At 53.4% G+C, this 25,451-nt stretch overlaps 1 protein-coding gene across 2 annotated transcripts; it reads left to right on the top strand.

The window, feature by feature from the left end:
- The first annotated feature begins 337 nt into the window (after positions 1-337).
- Positions 338-18,410, top strand: CSF1 (colony stimulating factor 1). 2 transcript variants are annotated; one of them, XM_016155584.2, is made up of 9 exons: positions 338-1,031; positions 4,189-4,311; positions 5,607-5,669; positions 7,205-7,375; positions 9,465-9,612; positions 10,797-11,815; positions 12,361-12,413; positions 12,752-12,810; positions 16,355-18,410. In XM_016155584.2, the coding sequence occupies exons 1-8, from the start codon at positions 993-995 to the stop codon at positions 12,795-12,797; spliced, it is 1,662 nt and encodes a 553-aa protein (XP_016011070.1). In that variant the 5' UTR covers positions 338-992; the 3' UTR covers positions 12,798-12,810; positions 16,355-18,410. The 2 variants fall into 2 exon arrangements, with proteins under 2 accessions (XP_016011070.1, XP_016011072.1); XM_016155586.2 differs by having other exon boundaries at positions 339-1,031; positions 11,691-11,815.
- Positions 18,411-25,451: the final 7,041 nt, after the last annotated feature.

The raw sequence follows: 25,451 nt of genomic DNA, 5'->3' as shown, positions 1-25,451 counted from the left end.
ACGGGAAATCTAGGGCCCAGGTGCCAATCTAGGGCCCAGATGCCAATTGCCCAAGGTTTTAGCGGTCAGGAGAGAGCATGGGTACCAGCCAGCATTTACATCACCGTACTGTCTGGGCACTGGTCAAGTGCCCAAACTGCCTCACGGCAGAGCTTCCCTGTCCCAGGACACAATCCCTCCCCCCCTGGCCAGATAGCTAGCCTCCTCGCTTGAGCCTTGCCCCTAGAATTGGAGACAAGACGCTGGGAGTGCTGCTTGTGGGGCTCCGGAGAAGGAGGGGGGGGGGCTGCCTGCAAAGCCGCTGACTCCGGACTCGACCAGGTGCAGCGTCGCGCACGGCCGGGGAAGGCCCCAGTCTTCAGTGTTTGCCCCTGCCCTAGCCCATTTCCTGGTCGGATTTGGGAATTTTCAGGCCTAGAGGGAAAGTCCCTTGAGAGGAATGTTAGAAAGAGAGCTCCGGATCCGCCTGGAGAGCGAGGAAGGAAAAGAAAAGACTGTCCGCAGCGGGGCGCGCAGGAGGGCGAGAGGTGGAGCCCGCTACTTTCCCTGAGGCTTTGGAGTTGAGCAAAGAAGACCAGGCCACTGGAAGACAGGCGGGGAAGCCCAGCCCGAGGGTGGGGGCCGGGAGGCGGCTAAGGGTACCTCGGGAGTGTGTCTGTCTGTGTCAGTGCGCGAGCGCGCGAGCGCGTGTGTGTGCGTGTGCGTGTGCGTGTGTGTGAGTGTGTGTGTGTGTTTCTGGCGCCTGTCCAAGGTGATTTCCCATAAACCACATGCCCCCACAAAGTCCGCTTTAAAAGGCTGTGCCGAGCAGCTGGCCCGTGGAGCCGGCCGGGGAAAGTGAAAGTTTGCCCGTGCTCTCTGCGCCGCCGCCGGCTCTGCGCGCTCCCCGGACAGCTGCGCGACCCTCGGCGGGACGCGGACTCCGCGGCGGCCAGCGAGCCAGCGAGCCAGCGAGTGCGGCCGCCGCGCCCGGCCAGGACCCAGCTGCACGCATGACCGCACGGGGCGCCGCCGGGCGCTGCCCTCGCACGGTAAGCGGCGGCCGCGGCGCGGGGTCGGGAGGGGACCGCAGCTCGGCGACCGGAGCGGCCCTGCGCACCGGCCGCCAGGGCGCTCCCGCCGCGGCCACGGGCTACGGTTGTCATCCCATGCTTGCGCGGGGCGGCTCCCGCGCGCTAGGGCTGAGACCCGCGGCGGCCCTGCAGCTGTTCCTGCGGCTCGATTGTACGGAGGGCTTCACTGAGCCACCCGCTGGCAAGAGAGAGGGGTTCGGAGCCGCCGGCAGCGGCTCCCTGTCGGCTAGGGGGCCCCTGCCTCTCCTCCTCGGACCAGCCACCTCTAAGGAGCAGGCGGAGTGGCAGTGTGCGGAGCGTGGCGCCTTCCCCGGTGGGCATCCTCCTCATCCACCACACACATGCTTCCAGGCCCTGCTGGGGAGTGGGCGCTAATGGATGGAGCAAGTTCAGGGTCTTCAGCTTATAGGCTGCCAGGGCTTCTGCCCAGAACTGCTGGCAGGAGGAAGGAGCCGGGCATGCTTCTACTTGTTCCGGCTCATAGGCAGGAGCTGCTGGGGACTTGGGTGGTTGAATCGGGTCTGTTTTTTGTTTTTGTTTTTGTTTTTTTGGTTTTTTGGGGGGGGGCGGGGGGGGGGGACGACCAGGCTCCAGAGTTGCCTGGGGCTAGCCCTGAATCACTTCCTTGCAAACACTGGTGCAGTCCAATGGGGGAGATCCTGGGCTTGGTGGTGGTAGAGGAAGGTGGAAGGAGGGTTTGGTGTTGGGGGGCTGTGGTCAGGCGTTGGGGCTGCTCTGGACTACTTGGCCAGGGTCCTGCCCCCTCTCAGGCAGTAGCGGCTGCAGCTTCTAGAAGGTGCGGAGTGGCACTGTTAATGAACAGCACGTGGTCCTCTGATGTTTCCGAGGAGCGCTGGAAGAGAATGGAGGAGAAACATGGGCGGAGAGAAGCAGGAAAATGTTCCGAGGGTCAGGGAGGGAGTTGCAGGTGGCGTGAAAGGGAGAGGGAGGTTAGATGCACAGGGTCAGAAGAGCCCAACTGAGCAAGAGGAGACTGGGCCGAGAGGGGACATGGAGGAGGGCGGAATGGTAGGCGGCATGACAAAGATAAGGAGCTGGAGGTGAGGCCGTGAGGAAAGTCAAGGTGAAAAGAAAAGGGGGCGGGTTTTAGACGGGGCACCCGGAGCGGCCACTCATGCAGGAGTCCCCCCAGGGACCTTGCTGAAGGGGAAGATGGAACAGAATGGAAGGCAGGTGAGGATGGACAGCTGGGCTGAGATGTCCCAGCATCTCTCTGAGCCTGCAACAGGGATTACTTCCTGGCTGCCCCAGGGGCCAAGGCTGGTGGGTGGGAGGAAAGAAGGAGGGGGGAGAAGAAGCAGCCCAGCCAGAGGCAAGCGAGACTGTTAACCCTTGGGTGGCTGTCCAGATCCTCCTCTGAGGCAAAATTGGGGCCCCAGGTGCAGGGGTGGCCTCCTTTGGCCTCCGTCAAAGTCGGCCTCCCATGTGGTAGCTACACTCATTCCACAGGAATGCTTGAAACAGCCCTTGAGAGTAAGCATTGTCCTCTCTTAGCTGCCCTCAAACATCGCTACCTTGAAGTGCCTGTGGCAAGGATGTCTTACTGAGCATCCCCTTCCCCACACGCCCCTCCCTCCATACCGCTTACATCCAGGGCTCCGAGCCTCAGTGGCAGCCAGCAGACGAACCGCCTGCATGTCCCAGATTCCTCTAGTGGGTCCTGAGCCAGAAGTTCCTGAGGACCTGAGCAGTCATTCCCACCCAAGGCTACCTCCTCAACCGCCCAACAGAGCCCAGAGTTCCCCCCATGACTGTCCTCCCTCTTCCCATCGCTGCCCTCCCTCTTCCACATTCTCCCTCCTCAAGTCAGGCCAGGGCCCTCATCACATCCCTGTGCCGAAGGGCATCAGGCCTCTTCCCTCCAGGCCTCGCCTTCCCTCTCTCTGCATCAACTTCTCCCCACCTTTCGAAGCCTCACTGAGGTCCTTCCTCGCTGCAACTTCCCCGGTAGCTCAGCCAGGGCCTCTCCTCCCTGATGAAAGCAGGCGAACATTTGGGCTTTTAGTAAATCAGCATGTCATCGTGTGCTATTTCATAGCCTCCCTGTGTCCTTCCAATGCTCTACTGATTTGCAGTATTTGTCTCATCCATCTGGATTACCGAGGCAGAGCCCAGGGCCCCAGAAGATGTCAGCCCTCACCCCATCCAGACAGCATTGCCTTGAATCTGGGGACATCAGCTGCCAAGAGGCGACCTCCACTGGGGAAAGAAAGCCCAAGGGTTTTTCTCTACCTCTGACCGGAGAAGGGAAGACTTAGGGCCAAGGAGAGGGTGAAGGGGTGAGGAGGAAGAAAAGAGGAAGGAAGGGGCATGTCAGGAGCCGGCCCCATCTCTCGGGTGAGCAGCTACTGGGCCAGGTGCTGAAAGTGGGGAGAGATCTCAGGAAACATCTCTGACGTGTTAAGAATTGGCTGGCTGGACGCAGAGCCTAATGAGGCTGACTGGTGGCAGAGCCTGACGGGGTTCGGATAGGCAGGTGCCAGCCGCGGATGGCCTAGAGCTGGCACTGCTGCCTGCCTCTGATTAATTGCTTGGACTCCTTTAGACACCGTGCACAGGGCTCCAAAGGTCTCTGGCATAGGATGGGCTCCCAGTGAAAATGAGTTTGGGCCCCTGGCTTTTCTAGTAGCAGAGCCAGGCTTGTGTGGAATCAGGTAGGAGGAAGGGCTGGGCCCAAGGAAAATGTCTCTGGCTCGAAGTCTGGAAGCTGGTACATAAACCTGAACTTAAGAGGAGTAGGCGGTTCACAAGATGCCTGGCTCAGTGTTTGATGTTGTAGGAACAGAATAATGGTTAGATGTAAGTCTTGTACTCAAGGAGTTTCCTGTGTAAATGGAATTTAGGCATACCTCCCATGTCCTTAGTACAAGTTCAATGTATGGTAAGGCTTGGCCTAGGTTGATCTAGGAAGGCCTCTTGGAGATGACATTTGTTCTTATGGAGGGAGAGCAGGATTGTGCCATGGCTGTTAGGCAATCTTGAGAAAGCTGGATTTGGGGAATGCTGCATCCTGGGGTGAGGGGCAGAGCCTGTAGCCTTATAGGCATGAGGGCATAGGGGTTCCTGGGGAGAAATGACATCCTCTCTATCACAGACATGGCTGGGCCCCCGGCTGCTGCTGCTCTGTCTCCTGGTGAGCAGGAGCATCACCAAGGAGGAGTCGAAGCACTGTAGCTACATGATTGGGGATGGGCACCTGCAGCTCCTGCAGCAGCTGGTGAGTGTGTGGACAGACCTACCTTACCTTCTCCCCACTGGGGAAACCGAGGTGGGAGCCAAGGAGCAGGGTCAGAGTGAGGGGTGGCGGCAGAGAAACAGGGCTGTGCAGAACATGGCTTGCGGCCCCCACCTAGCTCCACTGATACTCCCCTCACTGACCTTCTCAAGGTCAGGGCCTCTGACCCCAGCCCCAACCGCGAAGCCATCTCTGACCTCCCTGCTGGCAGGGGGCAGGGTGGGCTTCCAGCTGGTTGCGTGGGTGAATGATTGCCTGGAATGTCAATCACAGACTCTGAAAAGGCTTGTGAGGCCTGCCGTCTGTCCCTCAGTGGGATGCTTCCTCTGAGGAGCCAGCTCAGTCTGCCTGCTGTGTCCAGATGTTGCCTCTAGCTCCTGGACTCCCAGATGTGATGCCAGCCTGGCACCTGCACCTCAGCCAGATTTGGCGGTGGCGGTGGCGGGGTGGGGGGGGGGGCGGTACTCCTGCCTAACTCCCAGCCCTTTACCCTCGTGTCCCTGGCTCTTGCCCGAGCCATGGAGCTGGGATGACCTGCTCACCCGGGACATGAAGGAGCCTGTGCTTCATTCTGTTTGGGCCAGCAGTCGTCAACAATTCTAAACATGTTTCTGTGAAGCAGAATCAGGTTGTTGTCATGGCTGCTGTCCTGCTCAGGAGAGAATTTACTATCCCTCTGGCCAGTCAGGCAGGGTGGGACATGACTGGTGAAGGCCACCTTCAGGGCCCTGAGCTTAGGGCCTGTAGGCTGGGCCTCCTGCCTCTCTTACCCCTATACTTTTTCTCCTGCACATAGCAACCCAAAGTAAACCAAAGAGCCGTGGCATTCTCTGAGGCTTAGAATCACAGAACCACTGCTCTGGGGGCCAGCGAGGGCTTTCAGGGCATCTAGCCCCAGCCCCTACAGATCCTGAAGCCCCAGAACTTGTCTAGCCTCTGTTTGAATTCCACCCATGACAGGGAGCTTACTACCTCCCACAGGAGATTATGTCCTATATCCTCTATTAGACAGTTCTTTCCTATACCAAGGTGGCATCTGTCCGATTTCTTGGAGTGGGAGGTAGAAGGAAGAGACTTCTTATTCTTCTACTGCCCTCACCTGGGCATGTGAGAGACACAGGTTTTCCCCTAGCCTTGGTTCTATCTTTCTAGGTGTGGTTGGGGGTAGGCGGATGAGGATTAAACCCTGATTCACCTAGAAACTCTAGTCCCCATTCTCAGGCAAGCTCAGCTGAGCTGCAGACCACCTGCCACCACTGGCTCACTCTCTCTTACAGATCGACAGTCAGATGGAGACCTCGTGCCCCATCAGCTTTGAGTTTGTAGACAAGGAACGGTTGGTGAGTTATGGCTTTATATGTTTCCCAGGGCAGGTATACGTGGGAGCGTGAAAACTGGAGAAATCCTAAAGCTGGGCAGGGTGAGGGTGTGAAGATCTCCGGATCCTTAAGTCTGGGGCACCAAGGGCCAGGGCTGGGCAGGTCGAGGGGCTCAGTTCCCCTGCTGACCCCTTCTCCTGGCCTGGCATGTGTCAAGGTCTTACTACGTGCCAGGCACTTTTCTAAATTAAGCCTGACGGAACCACTATGTGGCACACTCATCTTGTTTATTGTCCCCAGAGAGATTAAGGGGACACAGCTAGCATGGGGTAGAGGCCTGATTTGCACCCGCACAGGCTGGCTCTAAGGTCTAAGGCAAACCGGCACTTCTGTGTCACGTGCTTTGCTTAAGGACGTCACCTCCATCCAGCGGGCCAGCAAGCAGGGAGTCAGTCCAGCCCTTTCCCTCTTCCTCCTGTCCTACCCCCAGCCAGTCTAAGTTCTGCTGGTTCGGCCTCTCAGCAGCTCCGGGGCCTGGCCCAGCCCCATCCCATCATTTTCTTGGACTATTTAAAGAACCGAACCTCTGAAATGTGCTCCCTGCTGCCAATGCACCCCTCATCTCTCCACTTAAAGGAGCTCTTGGAACCCTAAACTGCTACCTTCCCTTCTCTTCCCTTCCTCAAAGCTGTCAGGGACCTCCCTCACTCCAGGAGAAGCCCAGGCTGTTTAGCCTGGGGTTCATAAGCTGCGGCCTCCACCACGCAGCCCTACTCACTACCTCCATTCTCTACTCCTTCCTGCCCCCGGGCCTTTGCACAAACTCTTCCTGATGCCTGTAATGTCTTTCCAAGGGCCCTTATTTTGTTTGTTCATCTTTGTTCTTCACGCAAAACCACCACGATGCCCAAAAGTTGCACCCATCTCTGTGTTTCTTCATACCTGACCCATACATAGTTCTATTAGAACTGGAGGCCACCTCAGAGTCCAAATAATAACCTCTCTATTTCATTCTTTCCCTTGCTCACCAATGCTTTAAGAAGCATTTATTAGGAACCTATTGGACCAAGTGCTAGGAATACAGAGCTAAAGCAGAGCCTGTACCACCATCTCTTCAGGGAGACAAAACACTGAGGTTATTCTTTGGACCATGAAGTATCTCCAGCACCTCTACGGCCTGGAGAATTAGAAGGAACCATATGCTAAAGAAAGATAGAAAGAAATAGAAGTTCCCCAGCGCCTACCCTCCTTATGTGCCCCCGTTCTGGCTAAAGTCTCATCGTCCAGAAACCTGAAGCTCTCTCTAAACAGAATCCACATTTCCTTCCTCCGCCCCAATCCCCAGCAGTGCCAGGTCCCAAAGACAGAGAATGAAAGGCCAGCTGAGGGCAGCATCCTCCTAAGTACCAAAGCACTATGGCCTGTGGCCTCTGCCCCAGGTAGTGGGAGGGCCTGCTACAGCCCTCTGTCGGCCTGGGATGGTGGCCATCTGGCAGGGAGCCTGGGTTCCCAGGCCGCATCAGCCAGACGGTCAACTCCAGGTTCTCCTTTTTCAGAAAGACCCCGTTTGTTACGTTAAGAAGGCATTTTTCCTGGTGCAAGAAATCATGGAGGACACCGTGCGCTTCAAAGACAATACCTCCAATGCCCACGCCATCCTGAAGCTCCAGGAACTCTCTGTGAGTTTGGAGGCCTGCTTCCCCAAGGACTTTGAGGAGAAGGACAAGGTAGGAGGGTCCTAGAGCCGGGGGCACTGAGTCAGGGCGGGTGGTGGCCGTGGCGGCCCTCTCCCTGCCCGCATGCTCGGATGGCATTCCCTTTCCTCACTCCACACCATTGTTCCCTCACTCTCTCGTTCGTTTCTTCTTTACACAAACCTTTACTGAGGACTAACCAGGCAGGAGGCACAGTGCTAGGCCTTCAATCTCTTCATGAGTAAGAACTGCACGGTTTCGACTCTCGTGGAGCTCATAGTGACGTGAGGTTGGCAGCCTATAAACAAACAACGGCACACGCAAACAGAATTTCAAACCATGGGGTCTAGTCGTTCATTCAACAAATAGTTAACGAGTGCTTACTATGTGCCAGGCACCGTTCTAGACACTGGGGAACAAACAAACGAACAAACAAAAACAGACGAAACTCTCCATGTTCATGGAGCCTACATTTAGGGGTGGAGAGACGATTAACAAAATATGTAAGTCAAATATGCGGTATGTCGGATGGAAGTAGCTGACCTGCAGAAGAAAAATCCAGGGGAGGGGAGACTTGAAGGCGGTGAGGACATGGGCCATAAAGGAGAGCTCCATTAGGCCCTGAGAGGGAGAAATGAGATTAATTTAAAGGGGTGGGGAGGAAGAGGCAGGGACAGCTTCTGAGTAAGAAAATAATCGTTTGAGGTCCAAGGGTGAGTAAGTCAGGAAGCAAGAAGGCTGGTCCGTGCATTCCAGAACAGAGACTGCAACAACGTACAAAGCGGTGAGCAGAAACTTGCATATTCAGGAACCCAAAGTGTGGGCAGCATGGCCAAGGCTTGGAAGTGAAGGGGAGAGAAGGACAGGGGAAGCGAAGGACCGGAGGTGGGAGCCAGGGCACCTGAGGTCCTAGAGAATGTGCGAAGGCAGCCATGGTGAACAGGCCCGCGTCCTAACCTCGTTTGCGTTGTGAGACCATTCTGGTCGCTGCGTGGAGAATGGGTGGTGGGGAACGGGTGTGGAGGCTGGGGGACCAGCAGGAAGCGCGAGTCCCAGCCAGAGCCAGAGGCAGGATGTGACAACCTGGTGGTCCCCGTTGGAGGCAGGTGCCACGTCAGGGCGAACAGAAAGAGAGGAATAGAGACAAGACGGCATTTAGATGTCAGGTAGAGGAGGAGAGCCTGGTAAGGAGCCTGAGAAGGAGCCGCTCAGGAGTTGGGAGGACTACCAGCAGTGTGCAGAGTTCCTCAGTGCTCCCGTGGGTGTGGGGAGCCCGAGTCCCACAAGCAGAAGGGAAAAGAATAGCTCAACAGACGGAGCTGAGGCAGGCTTGGCCCTCCTTCCAAGACACCAATGCCAGAGAAGGGCCCACAGCCCCAGGGCCCACCCCAGGCCACTCGGCACCATGCACCACCCACCCGCCTCCCCGACGGTCCCTCAAATGTCTTCTCCATGCTCTGTGGATAAGGTTAACGGTTCTTGACACGGCCAGCGAGGCCCCGCAGGACCTCGCCCTTATGACCTCTCTCAGTCGCATCTCTCCACACTCCTCCTAGGTGGCAGTACTGTAGCCACTCTAGTCTTCTTTTAGTCTTTCGACAGTTCAGGCTTTCCTGCCTCAGGACCTTTGCACGGCCCATCCCCATCACCTGGAGAGTTCTCTCCAACCCCGCATCCCTTCCTGGTTTAGTCTTGCTCATCTTTTAGTCGGTTCCTTGGGGGCCCTTCCTGGAGCTCTACTTTAGTTCTCTTTGTTTTACACTCTCAGATCATCCAGTACTTCTTCACAGGGCTCCCTGCACCTGCAGCAATGAGTTTAGTGCCCGTGCCCTGCTGGACTCAATGTCCAGTTCGGCCAGGGACCACCTCTCTTGTCCATTGCGTGATTCCCAGATAATTACCATATGCCTGGCACACATAGGTGTGCTAAATGGATCCGCGAATAAATGGCATATCTCGCAGCCTCGGGATGCATTGTGCAGCAAACTAGGGGAGAGGGGAGGGAGGAAGCGAAAGAGAAAAAGAAGACAGGTGTGAGAAAGGCCAAGGACATTTGACAAGCAACCTGGAGACAGAGGCCAGTGCCCTCCTCACCAAGGGGGGCTCCCCGCTCTTTTTCCAGGCCTGTGTCGGAAATTTCAGCGAGTCGCCCCTCCAGTTGCTGGAGAAGATCAAGAATTTCTTTAACGAAACAAAGAATCTCCTTAAAAAGGACCGGAACATTTTCAGCAAGAACTGCAGCAACACCTTTGCTCAATGCTCCAGCCAAAGTAAGCATGAAGGGGCCAGAAGGGGAGGGGTGAAAAGAGCAGGGGTGGAGGGGTGAGGAGGAGGGACCCCCGGGAGGCAGCCCGGCTGCTACTCACGCTCGTGTGTGTGTGTAGATGTTGTGCTCGTTTCATGTACATATGTGGCTTCGTGTACCTCTGAGTGGTCCTAGGCACATGTCTGTTCTGACGTGAATGTGCATGCACGCCTACGTATGTCTGCATGTCGAGGCATCAAGACGGATCGTGCTGGTGGCTGTGATATTAGGGAGTGGAGAAGGGGCCCCTCTCGGGGAGCCCTGTAGGCATGGAAGCTTCCCCACCAGCTCTGCAGGCTGGCTGAACGTATGGGGGCATCTGTGGAGAGAGCAGAGGGTCCGTCTGGGAGTCGGGACCCTCGCTCCAGGAGTCTTGCTGCGAATCACCAGGATACCCTGGCTGCAGAAGTCCTCAGGATGCCTTGAGTGTCCCCTCAAGGGACAGGCTGGATTTGAAGTCCGAGCATCATTCAAACTCTCCCAGAGCTGGCCCAGCTGCACACATGTGTACCCCGCGTGTCCTCGTCTCTGCGTCCTGTGCCACGTGTGCCCCCCTACATGCAGCCTTGCGCCCTGAGGCGGGGGCTGAGGCCCCACCACCCGCCAATGGCCAAGTCCAGTGTCTTTGCTTCAGTCTCAAGGCCTCAAGCCTTGGCCACATTCTGGCCTCAGCCTGTTCCCACCTGTGGCTGTGACTGTGTGGCCCTTCGCTGTGCATGAAACCACCTTGCTGCTTCCAGCCAATATACTGTCTTTGAGTCTTGAGGGTGTCTTGTGTTAGTCTTGGAGACTACTGCTCAACCTGCTGGCTGGCCACTGATCACCCCTGGCTTGGCGTCTGGCCAGCTGGAACTTCGGGAAGGGCTGTTCTCTGGTCCTTCTTGACCCCGAACCCCAGTCTGTGCCTCTAAACCCCTCTTTGCTTTCTGCCCATAAGACTCTGCAGTTTGCACCTGTCCCGCTTACAGCCAGTGTCATGAGCATCGGCTTCAGCCCTGTCCCCTCCTCATCCCAAGGGCTGAGTCAGGGGATGTGGGGATCTCCAGACCGATACCCCCCCCTCGACCCCCTCTGATGAAGCTGTGCTAAAGGCTGGTGACCCTATCTCCTCCCCGTCTTTCTCTCTCCCTCTCTCTGTGGTTCTTTCAGATGTGGTGACCAAGCCTGATTGCAACTGCCTGTACCCCAAAGCCACCCCTAGCAGTGACCTGGCCTCTGTCTCCCCTCAGCAGCCCCCTGCCCCCTCCGTGGCCCCTGTGGCTGGCTTGACCTGGGCTGACTCTAAGGGGACAGAGGACAGCTCCCTCTTGCCCAGTGAGCAGCCCCTTCGCACAGTGGACCTGAGCAGTGCCAAGCAGCGACCACCCAGGAGCACCTGCCAGAGCTTTGAGACACCCGAGACCCCAGGCGTCGAGGGCAGCCCCACTGGAGGCTCACCGGAGCCCCTCTCCTCTGTCGGGGCGCCCGCCTCTGGGATGGAGGACCTTCTTGACTCTGTGTTGGGCACTAACTGGGGCCTAGAAGAGGCCTCCGGAGAGGCCAGTGAGGGTCCTGTGTCTGGAGGGGCAGAGCTTTCCTTCTCCAGGCTGGGAGGAGGCAGCATCCAGGCAGAGGCCACCAGAGCCCGCGACCTCTTCTCACCAACTTCTCTGCTCTCCGGATCAGCAAAGGGGCCCCAGTCAGTGGATGTGCCTGGCAGCCCCCTACCCAAGGTGGGCCCTGGGAGAACCACTGGCCAGGCTCCGAGACACGCATTTGAGAAGACAGGCCGTCCATCTGCTCTGCCTAGAGACCACCAGGAGCCAGGCTCTGCCAGGACCCCATCAATGCACCTGCAAAGTCTCAGCGGCCCCTCCACCCTCTCTGCTGGACCAAGCCTTCCCAGCAGCCACTCCTGGGGCAACGTGCTGCCCCTTGGGGAGCCAGAGGGCAAGAGGAGCACCAGGGACCGGAGGAGCCCCACAGAGCTGGAAGGACGTCCAGCAAGCGAGGGGGCAGCCAAGCCCCCTGCTCATTTTAACTCCGTTCCTTTGACTGATGCAGGCCATAAGCCGGAGCGCCTTGAACCCTGGCCCCACGGGTTTGCCTTTTACCTGCTGCTACCCAGCGGCGTCATCTTGGTCCTGCTGGCCGTGGGCGGCCTCCTGTTCTACAGGCGTAGGCGGCGGGTAAGAGCTCAGTGAGGGAGAGGAGCGCATCTCACGGGGCAGCGGCACAGGCGGGAGCTGGAGCAGGTCCAGCTGGTGGGACGCCTGCTTGGGTTCAGCCTGGGTTCTTCAGACACTGAGACAGGTGGCTGACTGAGCACAGAGGAGGGGAGGTTGAAATGGAGGTTTCTTCAAGAATGGGGAGGGCTCAGGCTAGAAAGTCAACGGGAAGGGATGGGGCGGCAGGGAGTTGGAGAGAATATTCGTGGGTCAATGGCAGGATGAGAACTCCGATGGGGGACAGTAATGCTGTGTGAAGGCCAGGACAGGGTGTTCCCTGGGGCTCCACAGAGCCCAGCCCGAGGGCCATAGGATAGCAGGTAGCCTGCACAGGTGCCCGACACGGGCATCGCCAGCAGAGAGGCTTCAGGAAGCTCCCCTGGCCCTCTGGCTGATCCCACTTCCGGGAGAAACTTCTGGAACTCATCGGCGCCTCCAACACCCCGGCCTGGGCGTGGGCCTTGGTCCCCCCAGCGCTCAGTGAGTCTGCTCTTTTCTGTCCCCAGAGCCGTCAAGTGCCTCAGACAGTGGATTCTTCCATGGAGCAACCAGAGGGCAGGTGAGAGTTTGGGGTGGGGGGTTTCTGTAGGTACCGGGGGCCTGGCTTGGCATCTATTTCCCCTGTAGATTTGGGGGAGACTTTCTCTCACTTGCTCTGAGGAAATGCAACTCAGAACAGGAGGTGGGGTGGAGAGGAGGAAGGATGTCCAGTCTTTCCTTGATAGCTGGGATTTTTCCTTATTTCTTCTCAGTTCCTTATGTCTTAGGCAGTTTTGGGTCTTCTAAAGCTGAGGGGGCTGAAGCACATGTGCAGGGAGGTGCGGGACAAACTTAGGGGGTTCCCTTACTACTCAGCCGCTGCTGGCGTCTCACGCCAGCCTCGCGCTCTACCCGCAGCCCCCTGACGCAGGACGAGGACAGACAGGCGGAACTGCCAGTGTAGAGGGCATTCTAAGGTAAGACTCTGATTTGGATCTTTCTCCATCCCTTAAAATTAGCTACATCCTTTTCCAGTCACCCTAACTTGTTGGCGATACCACCAACTCCCCCGAGGCCCACACACTTGACTCACGCCCCTCTCTCCTACTCCCCTTTCCATCCATCACCAGGGCTGGCGAAACTTCTCCTGGGTCCTCAGGTCTCTCTGCTGTCCCTCTATTCCCATCACCCCATCTGAGGCTAAACACTATCACCTCTACGTTCGGCTATTCTGCCTTGGGCTTTAGTCTTGCTGCCACCTTCCATCCTAGAACCACCCAAATCCTCTTGCGTAAGGTCTTTACCCTCCTGGGGAAATTCAGGAGCTGTGCATCACCAACCACTTCAAACCCATCATTCTCAGCTCAACTCCCAAGCTCCTCCAGCAGCTGCCCCTGACAGACACCTCTTGCCAGCTCCCTCTCTGCTCACACCCTGATTTGACCCTTCTCTGCCAAGGTCATTTCTGCCTTTCAGCTTTTGGATTCATGGAGCTATAGAATCTTAGCTTTGGAAGGGCTCTCAGAGGTCATTTGGCCTAGCATCCCACCCGAAAAGGGCTCCCTTTCTCTACATCCCTGGCAGGGAGTCACCCAGCTCCCAGTCACACGCTGTCAGTCCAAATAGCACTATGAGGTAGTCCTTCCTCGTGCGAGGTATAACTGGCCTCCCTGCCCGCCACCCCCGCCCCCCATGAAGGCCCTCCCTCCTAGTCTCACGAGAGCCCTCCAGTAACTAGTCAGTTATCCATGACTCCTTTAAGAATTCTCTCAGCTAAGTGTGGCCAAGTCCCTCAAACACTCCTTATATGATATGGTTTTCAGACCCCTCACCATCCTGGTCGCCCTCCTTTGGACACACTCGTTTGTCAATGTCCCTCTGAAAATGTGGCGCCCAACCCTGGACACAGTACTCCAGACGTTGTCTGACCAGCTCAGAGTACAGTGGGACTGTTGCCTTCCTTGATCTGGACAGTATTCTGCTGTTTGTACAGATTAAGATCGCATTAGTTGTTGTTGCTGTTTTTTGTTTTTTTTTTTAACAACCGCATCATACATGTTATATGTTGAGCTCGTGGTCTATTAAAACCCCCAGTTCTGCTTCCCGTAAACCTCTGTCATAGACCTTCTCGACCCTGTGCCTGGACAACGTAATCGTTTCAACCAAAGTGTAGTTTATATTCACCCTCGTTAAACCACCCTGCTGGGTTCTGCCCATCATCCCCCGAGCCCACTGAAATTGTTCTCCATCCCGGTTCCGCCTCCCCAGCCCCCCCCCGCCCCCCACCGTGTGTCTGTGTACGTTAATGGTGCCTCTTGTTGTCCTTGCCCACGCTGTTGATAAAGATGGGACCCTCGCTGCTCCTCGCCCCTGGCTTCTTGGCTCCAGGCGGCCTCTCCCTCCTCCCCTTATTCCTCTTCGCCCACAATTAGTGGCAGGAGACCTTCCTTTCGGATGGTCCCCGCCGCCCTCTGATTGCTCCTTCGGGTCATACCCTTCTGCTCTTTTGTATTTGGTTACTACTACATCAATTTGCACTTATTTGGATGTCGTTTTATACATCTAAAATTCTTATTTTGCGTGTCGTGTACCCCTAAGAAGGCTGTAAGCCCCTCGAGGGCAGGGACTGTGTCTTCCACTTTTTTTTGCATTTCTTTTTCTATCCTGGGTTCTAATACAAAAACAGCTTGCTAAGAACTCAATAAATATTGACCGAATGGCCTCAGGGCTGACTGACCAGCTGACTATGGGCAGTTGCCTCTAACTGACCAGCCTCTGGCTGACTGACTGGCTGGGCGGCAGGACAGGTGAGTCTGACTGACCAATTGACGAGCTGCTAACTACCTAACTGGTCAGTTGTTGATCGGTGAACTGATTGGCTAACTGACGAGCAGACTTGCCTGATTTGCCGATTGACCGGCTAGCAGACTAGCTGAGGTGACCCATTCAAGTTTCCAGTCATACCCTGTGCCAAACGCCAGCAAGTGCCTTGGGGCCTTCTCACATGTAAGACGACAGGTCTGGGCCACTCCTAGGAGGCGGGAACTGACGAATGCTCAGAACCAGAGGATGTACTTGGACAAGAGCAAAAGTAATATATCTGGAATGCTGGGGTCTCCTTTGCCTGTGCGGGGAGCGGGTCGGATGGGGACACTGGCCGGGCTGTGAGGATGACCCAGCTCCCCTTGGGACTGGTAAGCAGAGGGTGGACCGAGGTCCCTGGGGACTCTGCGGCCCAGTGCTGCTCTGCCCTCTGAGTGGCCCCTGGTCTTGGCCCTTTGCGCCATCTCCTCTACACTCCTTTCCCTGTGTGCCTACTCTCTTCCCCTCAAGTCATCACTCTCAGCAGAGCCCAAGGCAGAGCCACATCCAGACTCTCCCTTGGATCAACAGGTTCAGCCGTAAGGCGGCCTCCGGATCAGGCACTAGGAGTCCCAGGGTGATTCAGGGCCAGCCCCCAGACTGACCGCCACTCTGATGAGAGAGAGATGAGCAAAGGACCCTCAGAAGGAACACACCAGCAACCAGCCCTTCCGCTCCAGGAAACCAGGAGTTAGGGCAACAGGCCAAAGCTTGCCTACTTGGTGTTTGCCTCCTAGGTCCACCAGGGCCTGTGACCCCGTTGTACCCAGTATGGCTCAAGTCCAGTTTATGGCTTCCTCCTCCTTTCCCCTCTAGAGCATGGGAATGGGCTGGGAGCCAGAGGTCATGGTCCCATCTTTCCTTCTTACCCATCATGGGCTTTGCCAGTATGGACATCCAGGGAGAGGAGCGCCACACAAGGTCCAAAGTCAAACTGTTGGATGGAGTCCAGGGGATTTCTGGTCTGGGAACAAAGTGTTCTGAGGATGCTGGGCAAGTGGACAAGAATGGGGGTGGGGTGGGGAGAGAGCTGGGCCCTGACTCCCATGGATGATGTAGGGAGGCTCATCCAGAAGGAAGATTGCTTAGGGGCGAGCATGCCAAGTGGTAGGGAGGGAGTTTCCTTGTCCCGGAACTGCTGCTAGCTCTTCCTCTTTAGTTACCTCTGCTCTGCTATCCTGAATACTGTGTGCGATGGCCCTCTCCGGTGGATGGTGTGGAGGGGGGAATGAGAAACCTGTCTTCTTTGCCAGAGTTGGCAGGATGCTCCCATGGCTCTTTGGACCAAGGCCAGCAAGACAGTCTTGTCTGAGGAGGGGTCCAAGGACACTCAAGTACCCCCTTCCCTCTCTGTCACACCTCTCTGCTTAAGCAATGCCTCCCGCCTCCGGCCCTGGTCAGACCTCCAGCAGGCCCGGTCACTTTTCTCTGTGGTCCCTGGTTCCCCAGGAGGAGGTAGGAAGTGAGGACAGTCTGGCCAGCGGCTTGGGTTCCTTCCAGGGAAAGCCGCCTGGTCCCTTGTGGTGTCTGGGGTGGCTGGGAAGACGAGAGAAGGGACAGGAGGAAGTCCTGCCTGCAGCACCCCCAACAGCCCACAGGAATGCTACGCCTCCCTCCACTCCCACTTGGCTGACCATGGTTTCCTTCTCTCCCCTACAGCTGGATGCACAGGACAGTCTCTCTGTGGCAGGAGACATTATGGGGGCATCCACCCCCCTCTTCCCCAGCCATTCTCCTGGGAATATGGCCTGCCCACCATGAGAGCTCCTGCCTCCCAGGACTAGACCAGAGCAGCCAGGCTGGGGTCCCTCCACCCTTGACGCTCAGACTGTGGACTAAGAGAGGACCGGAGGATGCCCCCCGCGCTGCTGATATTTATCGTGGGCCCTGGAGGCCCCCGTCCACTTAAGGGATACTGGCAAACCCGGCCAAGGACCCTCTTCGAGGGGCTGTTTTCTTCTCCTACCACCCCCCTAATCCAACACCTGGGCCAGGGACCCAGAGGCCCATGGATGTGGGAGAACAGGGTGAACAGAAGAGCCCTTGTGCCCAGAGGACCCACCTGGTGCCAGTGGATCCTGACAACAACAAGCAGGGACTTGTCTCCTGAGAGAAGTATGAGGCTTGCAGGGCGGGACGGCGTCGGCTGGATTTCCCGGAAAGGTGCAGCTCGAAAGACAGGAGAAGAAGGCCTGCTGGTCTGCACCGACAGCCCGGAGCCGGTCTACACCCTAAGTGTCCTCTCACGGCTGCCAGGCGGTGGGGGAGGCCAGCCCTGCCCTCAGGACCTGCCTGGCTTGGCTTGTGATGCCAATGGGAAGACCAAGGCTGGCCTCGGCCCTGCTGTCCCTCCGGCCCTGCTGGAGCTTCTCTGGGAGGCCGCACAGAGGCTTCCCTCATGAAGGAAGCCATTGCACTGTGAATACTGAACCTGCCTGCTGTACAGCCTGCCCGTCTATCCCCGTGAGCGAACATCTGTCCGTCCTACCGCCCCTCCAGCCTGTCCCCAGCTTCCTGCACTGAGTGCCCGAGCTGGCCTCGCCTGTCGACTGAGGGAGCCCCTGAGCCCTGACCTTCTGTTGACCCAGCTTTTGACTCCTGGGGTGGATCAGGGTGGGAGAACTGCCTGAGCTGCCAGCCAGAGCTGGTCTTTGGGCTGCAGTCGTTGGCTCAGGTTTCTGCATTTTGCACTTTGACATTGCCAAGAGGGAAGTGACTAGCGGGAGGGAGAAATGGAGGGGAAAGCAGAGACAGACAGACACAGGGAGAGGTGGCAGGTGAGCTGACTGCAAATGGGTCTTTGAAGTTATGGGTATGCCCGAGGTCGTGGAGGCATCTGCACTTCTTACCCCTCAGCCTAGTCCTTTTCCTTGAAGCGGACCCCTGTCCCAGCCACAGCCGCAAGGTCGCTGCCAGCAGGCACCTGGGGCTGAGCAGGTAGTGATACCTCTAGGTCTCACCCCCACGCACCCACTCCCAGCATCTCTCTGGCCAGGTGAGCAGGGCAGGTGAGAAACCAGGAAGGCCTAGGCATCTGCTTCCCAGTTTGCTTTGAGGACCACAGCTATGGCCGGGGCTCTAGAGCTGGGCAGCAGGTGACAGGTGCCCTTGGACCCTTCATGCTGCTGTGCCTCTTCTACCGCTCTGGGCCCTCCACCAGCTGCTGGGCCGGGGCCCATGACCTTTGCTTCCCGCCCTTGAAAACGTGGGTCCGCTGGCCCTCCCTCCCCTGCCTACTGGTGACAGCAAAGGGAAGGACAGCAGAGGACTTCTCCATGGGGGCTCTTTTTTCTAGTCACAGACTCTTATATTTGATGCTAGAAAATATGTATTTAAAAGTGGAAGGAAAAAATATGCAGAAAAAAAAGCATTCTTTCTCCACGCCCACCTCTTAAACGTATAGTATTTTAAAAGTCAGGAAAGCAAAGAGCTTCTGCAATGGGTTGGATTTGCTTTCTTGACACAGGAGTGGGAGGGGCCCAGAGCCACCTCTGGGTGGCTCCCCTGGCCACATTCACAAGAACCCCTTCTTTTTTCTCTGAGAAAGCCGAGAGGGAACATTGGCTCACACGCTGTGAGATTTTGTTTTTATACTTGGAAGTGGTGAATTATTTTATATGAAGTCATTTAAATATCTATTTAAAAAATAGGAAGCTGCTTATATATTTAATAATAAAAGAAGTGCACAAGCTGCCACGTGTGAGTCGTGGGAACAGTTGCTTTCGTGGTGTGGTTGACAAAAATGGGGGTCGGCGGGCATCAGCTGCTGGGCGAGCCCTCGCTCAGAGAGCTTTGCGGAGATTCGCGGGGAAGGAGGGCTCTCTGCAAGTCCCAGCTTTGTTACCAAAGCCTCCGGCATTCCTGCGGCACCAGGCACCCTCATTTGCATATCTGTTTAATAGGAAAGGGACACAAACCAGCCAAATCTCAGGCCTGGCTACCAGCCCCAGCTTCAGCCAAGCCTAGCCCAGCCTGGAAAAATGGCTGGTTAGGCTCTGTCCAAGGGCTCGAGGAGCCTCCAAGGACCAGGCTCCTTGACCACTGACCCCCTGCTGTCCAGGTGAGAAGGCGCTGGCCAGGTCCTGGCAGGGCTCTGACATGAATGGGCACTGTCTCTGGGCTGGGAAGTGGGTGAGGCTGGCAGGAGGAGCCAGCAGGCTGTGAGGGGGCTTAGGGCCCGATCTTCCTGCTCAGAATGGAGAGGAGACCAAGGATGCAGCCTTCCCAGGACACGGGGTGTCGGGGAGGGCCAGAGCGACTGGAGTCCAAACTCACGCCCTGGACACGGCTATGACAACGGGCCTCTCCGTCCCTGAGAGTGTGGTAGACCAAGTTTTGGATCACTGCTTTCACCCCAGCTCACCAGAGAATCACTTCGTTTCTTTCTTTCTTTCTTTTTTTTTTTTTTCAAAAAACACCAATACCCAAGCCCCACGCTAGGTTAACAAAATCAGAATCTCAGATCTCAGGGGTGAGGCTCAGACACCAGGCATCAGAAATGTTTAAAGACATCTCAAAAGATTCATTAGGGTGAGAAGCCTGAAGAACTGCGCTGTCTGATATAGTGGCTATTCATGTTTAAATTATTAAAAAGAAAAAAAGTAAACATTCAGTTCCCTAGTCACTAGCCGCATGTGGTTACCATGTTGGATAGCACGGAAATAGAACACTTGAGTCATCACGGAAATCCTACCGGACAACGCGGCCCCAAGTGTTGAGTCTGCCCTGAGGACGCCAACGTTAGGCAGCAAGGACAAGCACCAAGCCGACTTGGCCAGCATCTAAGGCCCCAGGTGACTCAGGCATCCCTCTCTGTGCCCTTAATCTCCACTACCCCCCTGACCCTCACTTCCCTTAAGCAAGCTCTTCCTTTTCTATCCAAAGGCCTTTATCCTTTAAGCTAACTCTTCTCTCAGAAAAGATTTTTGAAGACACTTTTATATTTTTTTCATTCAAGCCCCAACTTAAAAGTCACTTCCTCTAAGAAGCCTTCCCAGCCTGCCCCAGGCCCCTGAGGCCCACTCAAGCTTAGTTCCTTCCTCCCCTGTGCTCCCACAGAGCCTGTTTATTTGTCTGTCTGTCCCACCAGGCTATGAGCTGCAGCAGGAACTGTGCTGCATTCCTCCGTGCATCTCAGTGCCTGAGAGTATCTGGTGCACAGTAAGGGCTCAATAAATGTGTGTCCAAAGATTAATGCAGCACTGGCTGCGTGAACAGGGGCATGGGAATGCGAATGCTGTCAAGATTTAATTGGTGGCCTTTTCCAGGGTCTTGCTAGTATTAACCAATGGAACGTATATTGAATAACTATAATTCACTGGCCACGAGGAGGAGGAATTTTCAGCAGAAGGGTCTCCCCACCTTCTGATGGGGGTGGGGCTAGGTTTAAACCCTGACTGATCACTGGCCTGGGGATGGAATATATATTTCAAGGCCTTTAAGCAAGGAATGGCAAAAAACAAAACAAAACAAAACAAAACAAACCTGTCCCTCACCCGCCTTTCCAGAAGCCTCAGGAGGTATCCAGAAAAAATAGCGGGAGAATCTTGGCAAGCCTTTCCTGGGCTTCTCATACCAGAGGAGCTGCTTGAGAAGTGTCCAATCTGTGAACCAATAGTGACTTTAGATTCAGAGCAACAGGACTTAGGTAGCTGGCTTGGATCTCTTACTGCTCAGCCATGTGAACCTGGGCAACTATTTAACCTCTTTGAACCTCTGGTTTCTCATCTGTAGAACTGGTTTAAGAGCACAAGCCAGGTACACCTGTGGACTCCAAAGGACTGCCCCCAAATCTATTGTGTTCTGGTGCCGCCCCTGCCAGTGGGTCCCTCGGTGGCCAGGCCAAATACAGCCCGCTCAGGGCAAGCACTGGGGACCCAAGATGCTACCAGGACCTGGCTGTTCTCAGCAGAGGGTGGCAGAGTTGGGCATTTCTTGCCAGGGTGGGATTCGGATACCTTGTAGCTCAGGGACTTCTGGCTGGAAGGCGGTGAGGACAAGGAGGAGACTGGGGCAAAGGCGGCCCTGGGGTCCAGCTGGTGCCTGAGCAGGACAGGTCAGGAACTCTGGCTTTGAATATGCAAATAGAAGGGCCCAGCCAAACCCCAAACCATTATCCGGCCAGAGACCGGAAAGTGAATCAGAGGCGACCAGGAAGAAGCCTGAGGTTAACCTCGTGCAGACTGCAGGCAGCGGTAAGAAGGGGTCGATGGGGCTCTGGGGTCTGGGTGGGCTGGGTGTCTGACGACCCTTTTAATGGGGCGCTGAAGTCATTAAAGTGTGGACAGTGAGCAGGCAGCCCTCAGGCCCCGGCCAGCTGCTGGGGGAAGAGCCCACATTTCCCCACCCCGGTGAAGTCCGCCTCTGCCCGCCTCTGCCAGGGACGCATTCTCGTCCCCTGGTTTTCCACCCCTGTTTCTGGGAAGGGAGAACGACCAGGCTTTGCTGTCCTGGAATGCTGGGACTGCTGAGAGAGCAAGATGGGCCACGCCAGCCTGGAAAGCCCCATGGCTGTGACCGAACCTCAGAGAGGCTCACTCCTGAGGCCCAGCAAGGGCCATGGCTGCTGTGGCCCCGTCCCTGGTTCTGACAGGCTGCTGCCCGCGGGCACCTGGGGCTGAGCGGGCTGAGTTTGTAGACCATCAACACTAAATTGGCGTTACTCTAAACCACTTGTTATAAGTTAAGATGCTAATGGTAATCTCCAGGGCAACCATTAAACTGTGTTATGTATATTATGTATGTATATTAAACTAGTCGCGCACATATTTATATATAATTAAATAAATGACAAGGGAATTGAAAAGGTATTCCTGAGTGTTCTTGTATGCTAGCATCACTCTCCAGCTGTCAGAGAAACACTAGGGAGCCTTCACCCCGTCAGAGCTGAGAGGTGCGCATTCTCTTTGCCCCTTTACCGCAGGCACCCCTCTCCTCTGACGATACAAAGTGCAATGCTCCTTAGTTTTCCGAGCTCTTTTCCAGATGAGATCATGTTTCCTCCTCACAAGGACCCTGTGATGCAGACTTTCGAACATCAGTTTGATAAGTGAGGGCTCTGAGGCTCAGAGAGGTTAGGGAAGCAGCCCAAGGGACACAGAGCCAGTAAGTGTGGAAAGGGGGACTGAAACGAGGTCTGTCTTACTCGAGTACAGAGCTATTCGAATAAGAGCCTCTCTACTCCATAGCGCAGCGCTTGGCCACCAGAGGTGCTGGCTTCCTTGTCCTTCGTTCCTTTTTCTAACTTTTTAATGTAAACATGTACCTAAGGAGAGAGAGAGTAATATGAACCTCATGTACCCACCACCCAATAGCTTCAATGGTTATGTCCACGCTTGACCCCTCCCTGACCCCGCACACTATCCGCTGCCCCATCTCGTTATTTTAAAGCCAGTCTCAACTATATCCTTTCGAATGTGAACTTTTCAGTATATGTCTTTAAAAGGTAAGGATTCATTTTTAAAACATAACTACAGATACTATTATCACTTCTGAAAAAATGACTAGCTCCTTAATATTATCAAATATCTAAATCAGTGTTTCAATATCTCTGTCTTGTAAATACTTTTTAGACTTTGTTTGAATATGGACCTAGATATCATTCATACACAGTAATCGGTAGATAAGCCTCTTAAGCCTCTTTTCATTCATAGATGACATCTTCCCTCATCTTTCTCCAGCAATTTATCTGCTGGGGAAAAAAAAAAAACAAAAAACAATTCATTTGTCCTGTAGCATTTCCCAGAATTTGGAACTTTCTGGTTGCAGTGCCAAAGTGTCACTAATGTGTCCTTTGCTCTTATAAATCGGGAGTTGGATGTGGAGACTTGATCAGATTTAGGTTCAGTTTTTTGACAAGCATGCTTCATAGGTGCCGTTGTGTTCTTTGATTAGGAGGTATATAGGACTGATGGTCTCCTTTGTCCTCGTGACATTTTTATCCTTTACATCTGATACTAGGAGAAAAGTTACAGAATGGTGGTTCGTTGGCACAGTGGAATTTTATACAGTATTTAGTAATCATAATTTTAAAAAAATATTGCACGATGTAGGAAGTGTTTATCATATAATGTTAAGAGAAAGAGCAGAACTGAAATATATACAGTATGCCATACAGAGAAAAAAGATTAGAAGGAACCACTAATTGCAAGGGAAAACAATTATGTTAATAGAGGCTTTTACAAAGGGTTAGAGTTATGAGGATTTATTTTCTTTATTCTTTCTGTATTTTTCAATTTTAATAAAATTTTCATATTAGTTTTACAATCAGAAAACATAATTTAAAATATTCTGTAAAACTTCAACTTCTGCATGTGAAGTTGTGATTTTCCTGAAGTCATCCACAGAACCACAAAATGGTACCTTCTGGGGCAAGATCTAAACATACATGCAGTTCGACCAATTGAACAAATTACTGGTCCGTTGCTGCTTGGTCACTGGTTGTTTGAAGTCTCTGAATGGTGATTTTGGTCACAAAGACCGGTCTGTTGGTCACATGGGCCTTGGAAGAGTGTCAACAGTTTATCAGAAAGGCCAGCAGAGCAGACTCTTTAGCTAAGCTGGCCTGGCCGGTGTTGTTCTCAGCAGTGAGGACAGGTACCTCGAGCAGGGTTAGGCCAGTGCAGCGGCGCCCATCTGAGGCATGCTGAAGGGCCTCCCATCAGGGCGGCAGGACCAGACTGCAGGTGTGAGTCAGACAGAGGAAATGAGTATCTCATTTATGATTTCAACCTTCTCCCTCCTGGTCTAGTCTAGGTTAACTCACATCAACGCCCTAAGCAAAGCAGACATCAGATACTGATCTACAAGAAAAGAAGATTCGATTTTAGCATCTCAGAGGCCCTTTCTAGCTCTGACACTCTAATCTTTTCTAAGACCAGTTTCCAAGTCCCTGAGCCATTTGAACTAACTAAAGAGAGCTTTTGTTTCCTCCTTTACAATTAATCACTTAAACCACGTCCTCATATGTATACTATCCGATCGTGACATAAATGTCACACACACAGAGAAGCTACTCCACTACACAAATTTCACTCACACAGCTCAACGCCGGCGGTACCAAGCATGACTAGGACGACCCGCAAGCCAATCAGTCTCTTTTGTATGGTTCTTGCTTCTCCTTAAGTAGATGATGTATTTTTAAACTTTTATTTTTTTATTCGTTAAGTACGAATAAGAATATAAAAATCACTATCTTAGCCATACCATTCAGTGATAACCACTGCCAACATTCTGTTACATTTCCTTTTAGTATTTAATGGTATATTTATATTTTTATATAGTTAAAATCGTAATGTAAATAGCTTTATATCAATTTTATACTTAATACAATCATAACTCTTTACCCATCTCATTATAATCTTTATAGATATAATCCAAAAAATTTTTTTTCAATTAGAATTGACATTCAATATTAATATGATTTTATATTCATTTCAGGTGTACAGCACAGTGGTTACGCATTTATATATTTTTATGTAGTGATCCCTCCCCTATGAGTCGCTGCTGTGCTGTACATCCCTGTGACTATTTCGTAACTACCGATTTGTGCTTCTTAATCTCCTCACCTTTTTCACCCGGCCCCCCAATCCCCCTCCCATTGTGTATATGTACCACTTTAATTGTTTATCGGTGGGCACTTAGGTCACTTCCGTATTTCGGCTACTGTAAATAGTGCTGCAGTGAACATAGGGACACATAGATCTTTTCAAATTTGCGTTTTGGATTTTTCCCAGAATTGGAATTGCTAGGTCATAGGGTAATTCTGTTTTTAACTTTTTGAGGAAACTTCAAACTGTTTTCCACAGTGGTTGTACCAATTTGCAATCCCATCAACAGTGCACAAGTGTTTTCTTTTCTCTACATCCTCGCCAGCACTTCCTGTTTTTTAATTTATTGATGGTAGCCATTCTGACCGGTGTGAGGTACTATCTCATTGTGACTTGAATTTGTATTTCTCTGATGATTAGTGATGTTGAGCATACTTTCATATGCCTATTGGCCTTCTGTATGCCCTCTTTGGAGAAATATCTATTCAGGCCCTCTGCAGATTTTTTAACGGAATTGTTTGTTTTTTTGGTGTTGAGTCATTTGAGTTTTAACCCCCTATCAGCTGTATTATTGGCAAATATCTTCTTCCATTCAGTAGGTTGTCTTTGCATTTTGTTGATGGTTTCCTTTGCTGTGCAAAAACTTCTTAGTTTGACATAGTCTCATTTTTTTTTTCTTTTGTTTTCCTTGCCCAAGGAAACAGGAAAAATATTACTAAGAGCAATGTCAGCGAGTTTACTGCCTATGTTTTCTTCTAAGAGTTTTATGGTTTCAGGTCTTATATTTAAATCTTTAATCCATTTTGAATTTATCCTTGTATGTGGTGTAAGAAGGTGGTCCAGTTTCATTTTTCAGCATGTATCTGTCCTGTTTTTTCAACACCATTTATTGAATAGACTGTTTTTTTGCCCATTGTGTATTCTTGTCCCCTTTGTCATAGATTAAATAACCACATAGGTGTGGGTTTACTTCTGGACTCTCTGTTCTATTCCAATAATCTGTGTGTTTGTTTTTATGCCAGTACCATGCTGTTTTGATTACTATAGCCTTGTAGTATAGTTTCATATCAGGTAGCATGATACTTACAACTTTGTTCTTCTTTGTCAAGATTCCTGTGACTATTTGGGGTCTTTTATGCTTTCATATAAATTTTAGAATTATTTGTTCTAGTTCTGTGAAAAATGCCATTGGCATTTTAATAGGGATT

This window comes from Rousettus aegyptiacus, unplaced genomic scaffold, assembly GCF_014176215.1.
Source record: "Rousettus aegyptiacus isolate mRouAeg1 unplaced genomic scaffold, mRouAeg1.p scaffold_m13_p_17, whole genome shotgun sequence".
In the NCBI taxonomy this organism is placed as follows: Eukaryota; Metazoa; Chordata; class Mammalia; order Chiroptera; family Pteropodidae; genus Rousettus; species Rousettus aegyptiacus.
The sequence above is the reverse complement of the archived record's forward strand: the minus strand, read 5'-3'. Positions and strand labels throughout refer to the sequence as shown.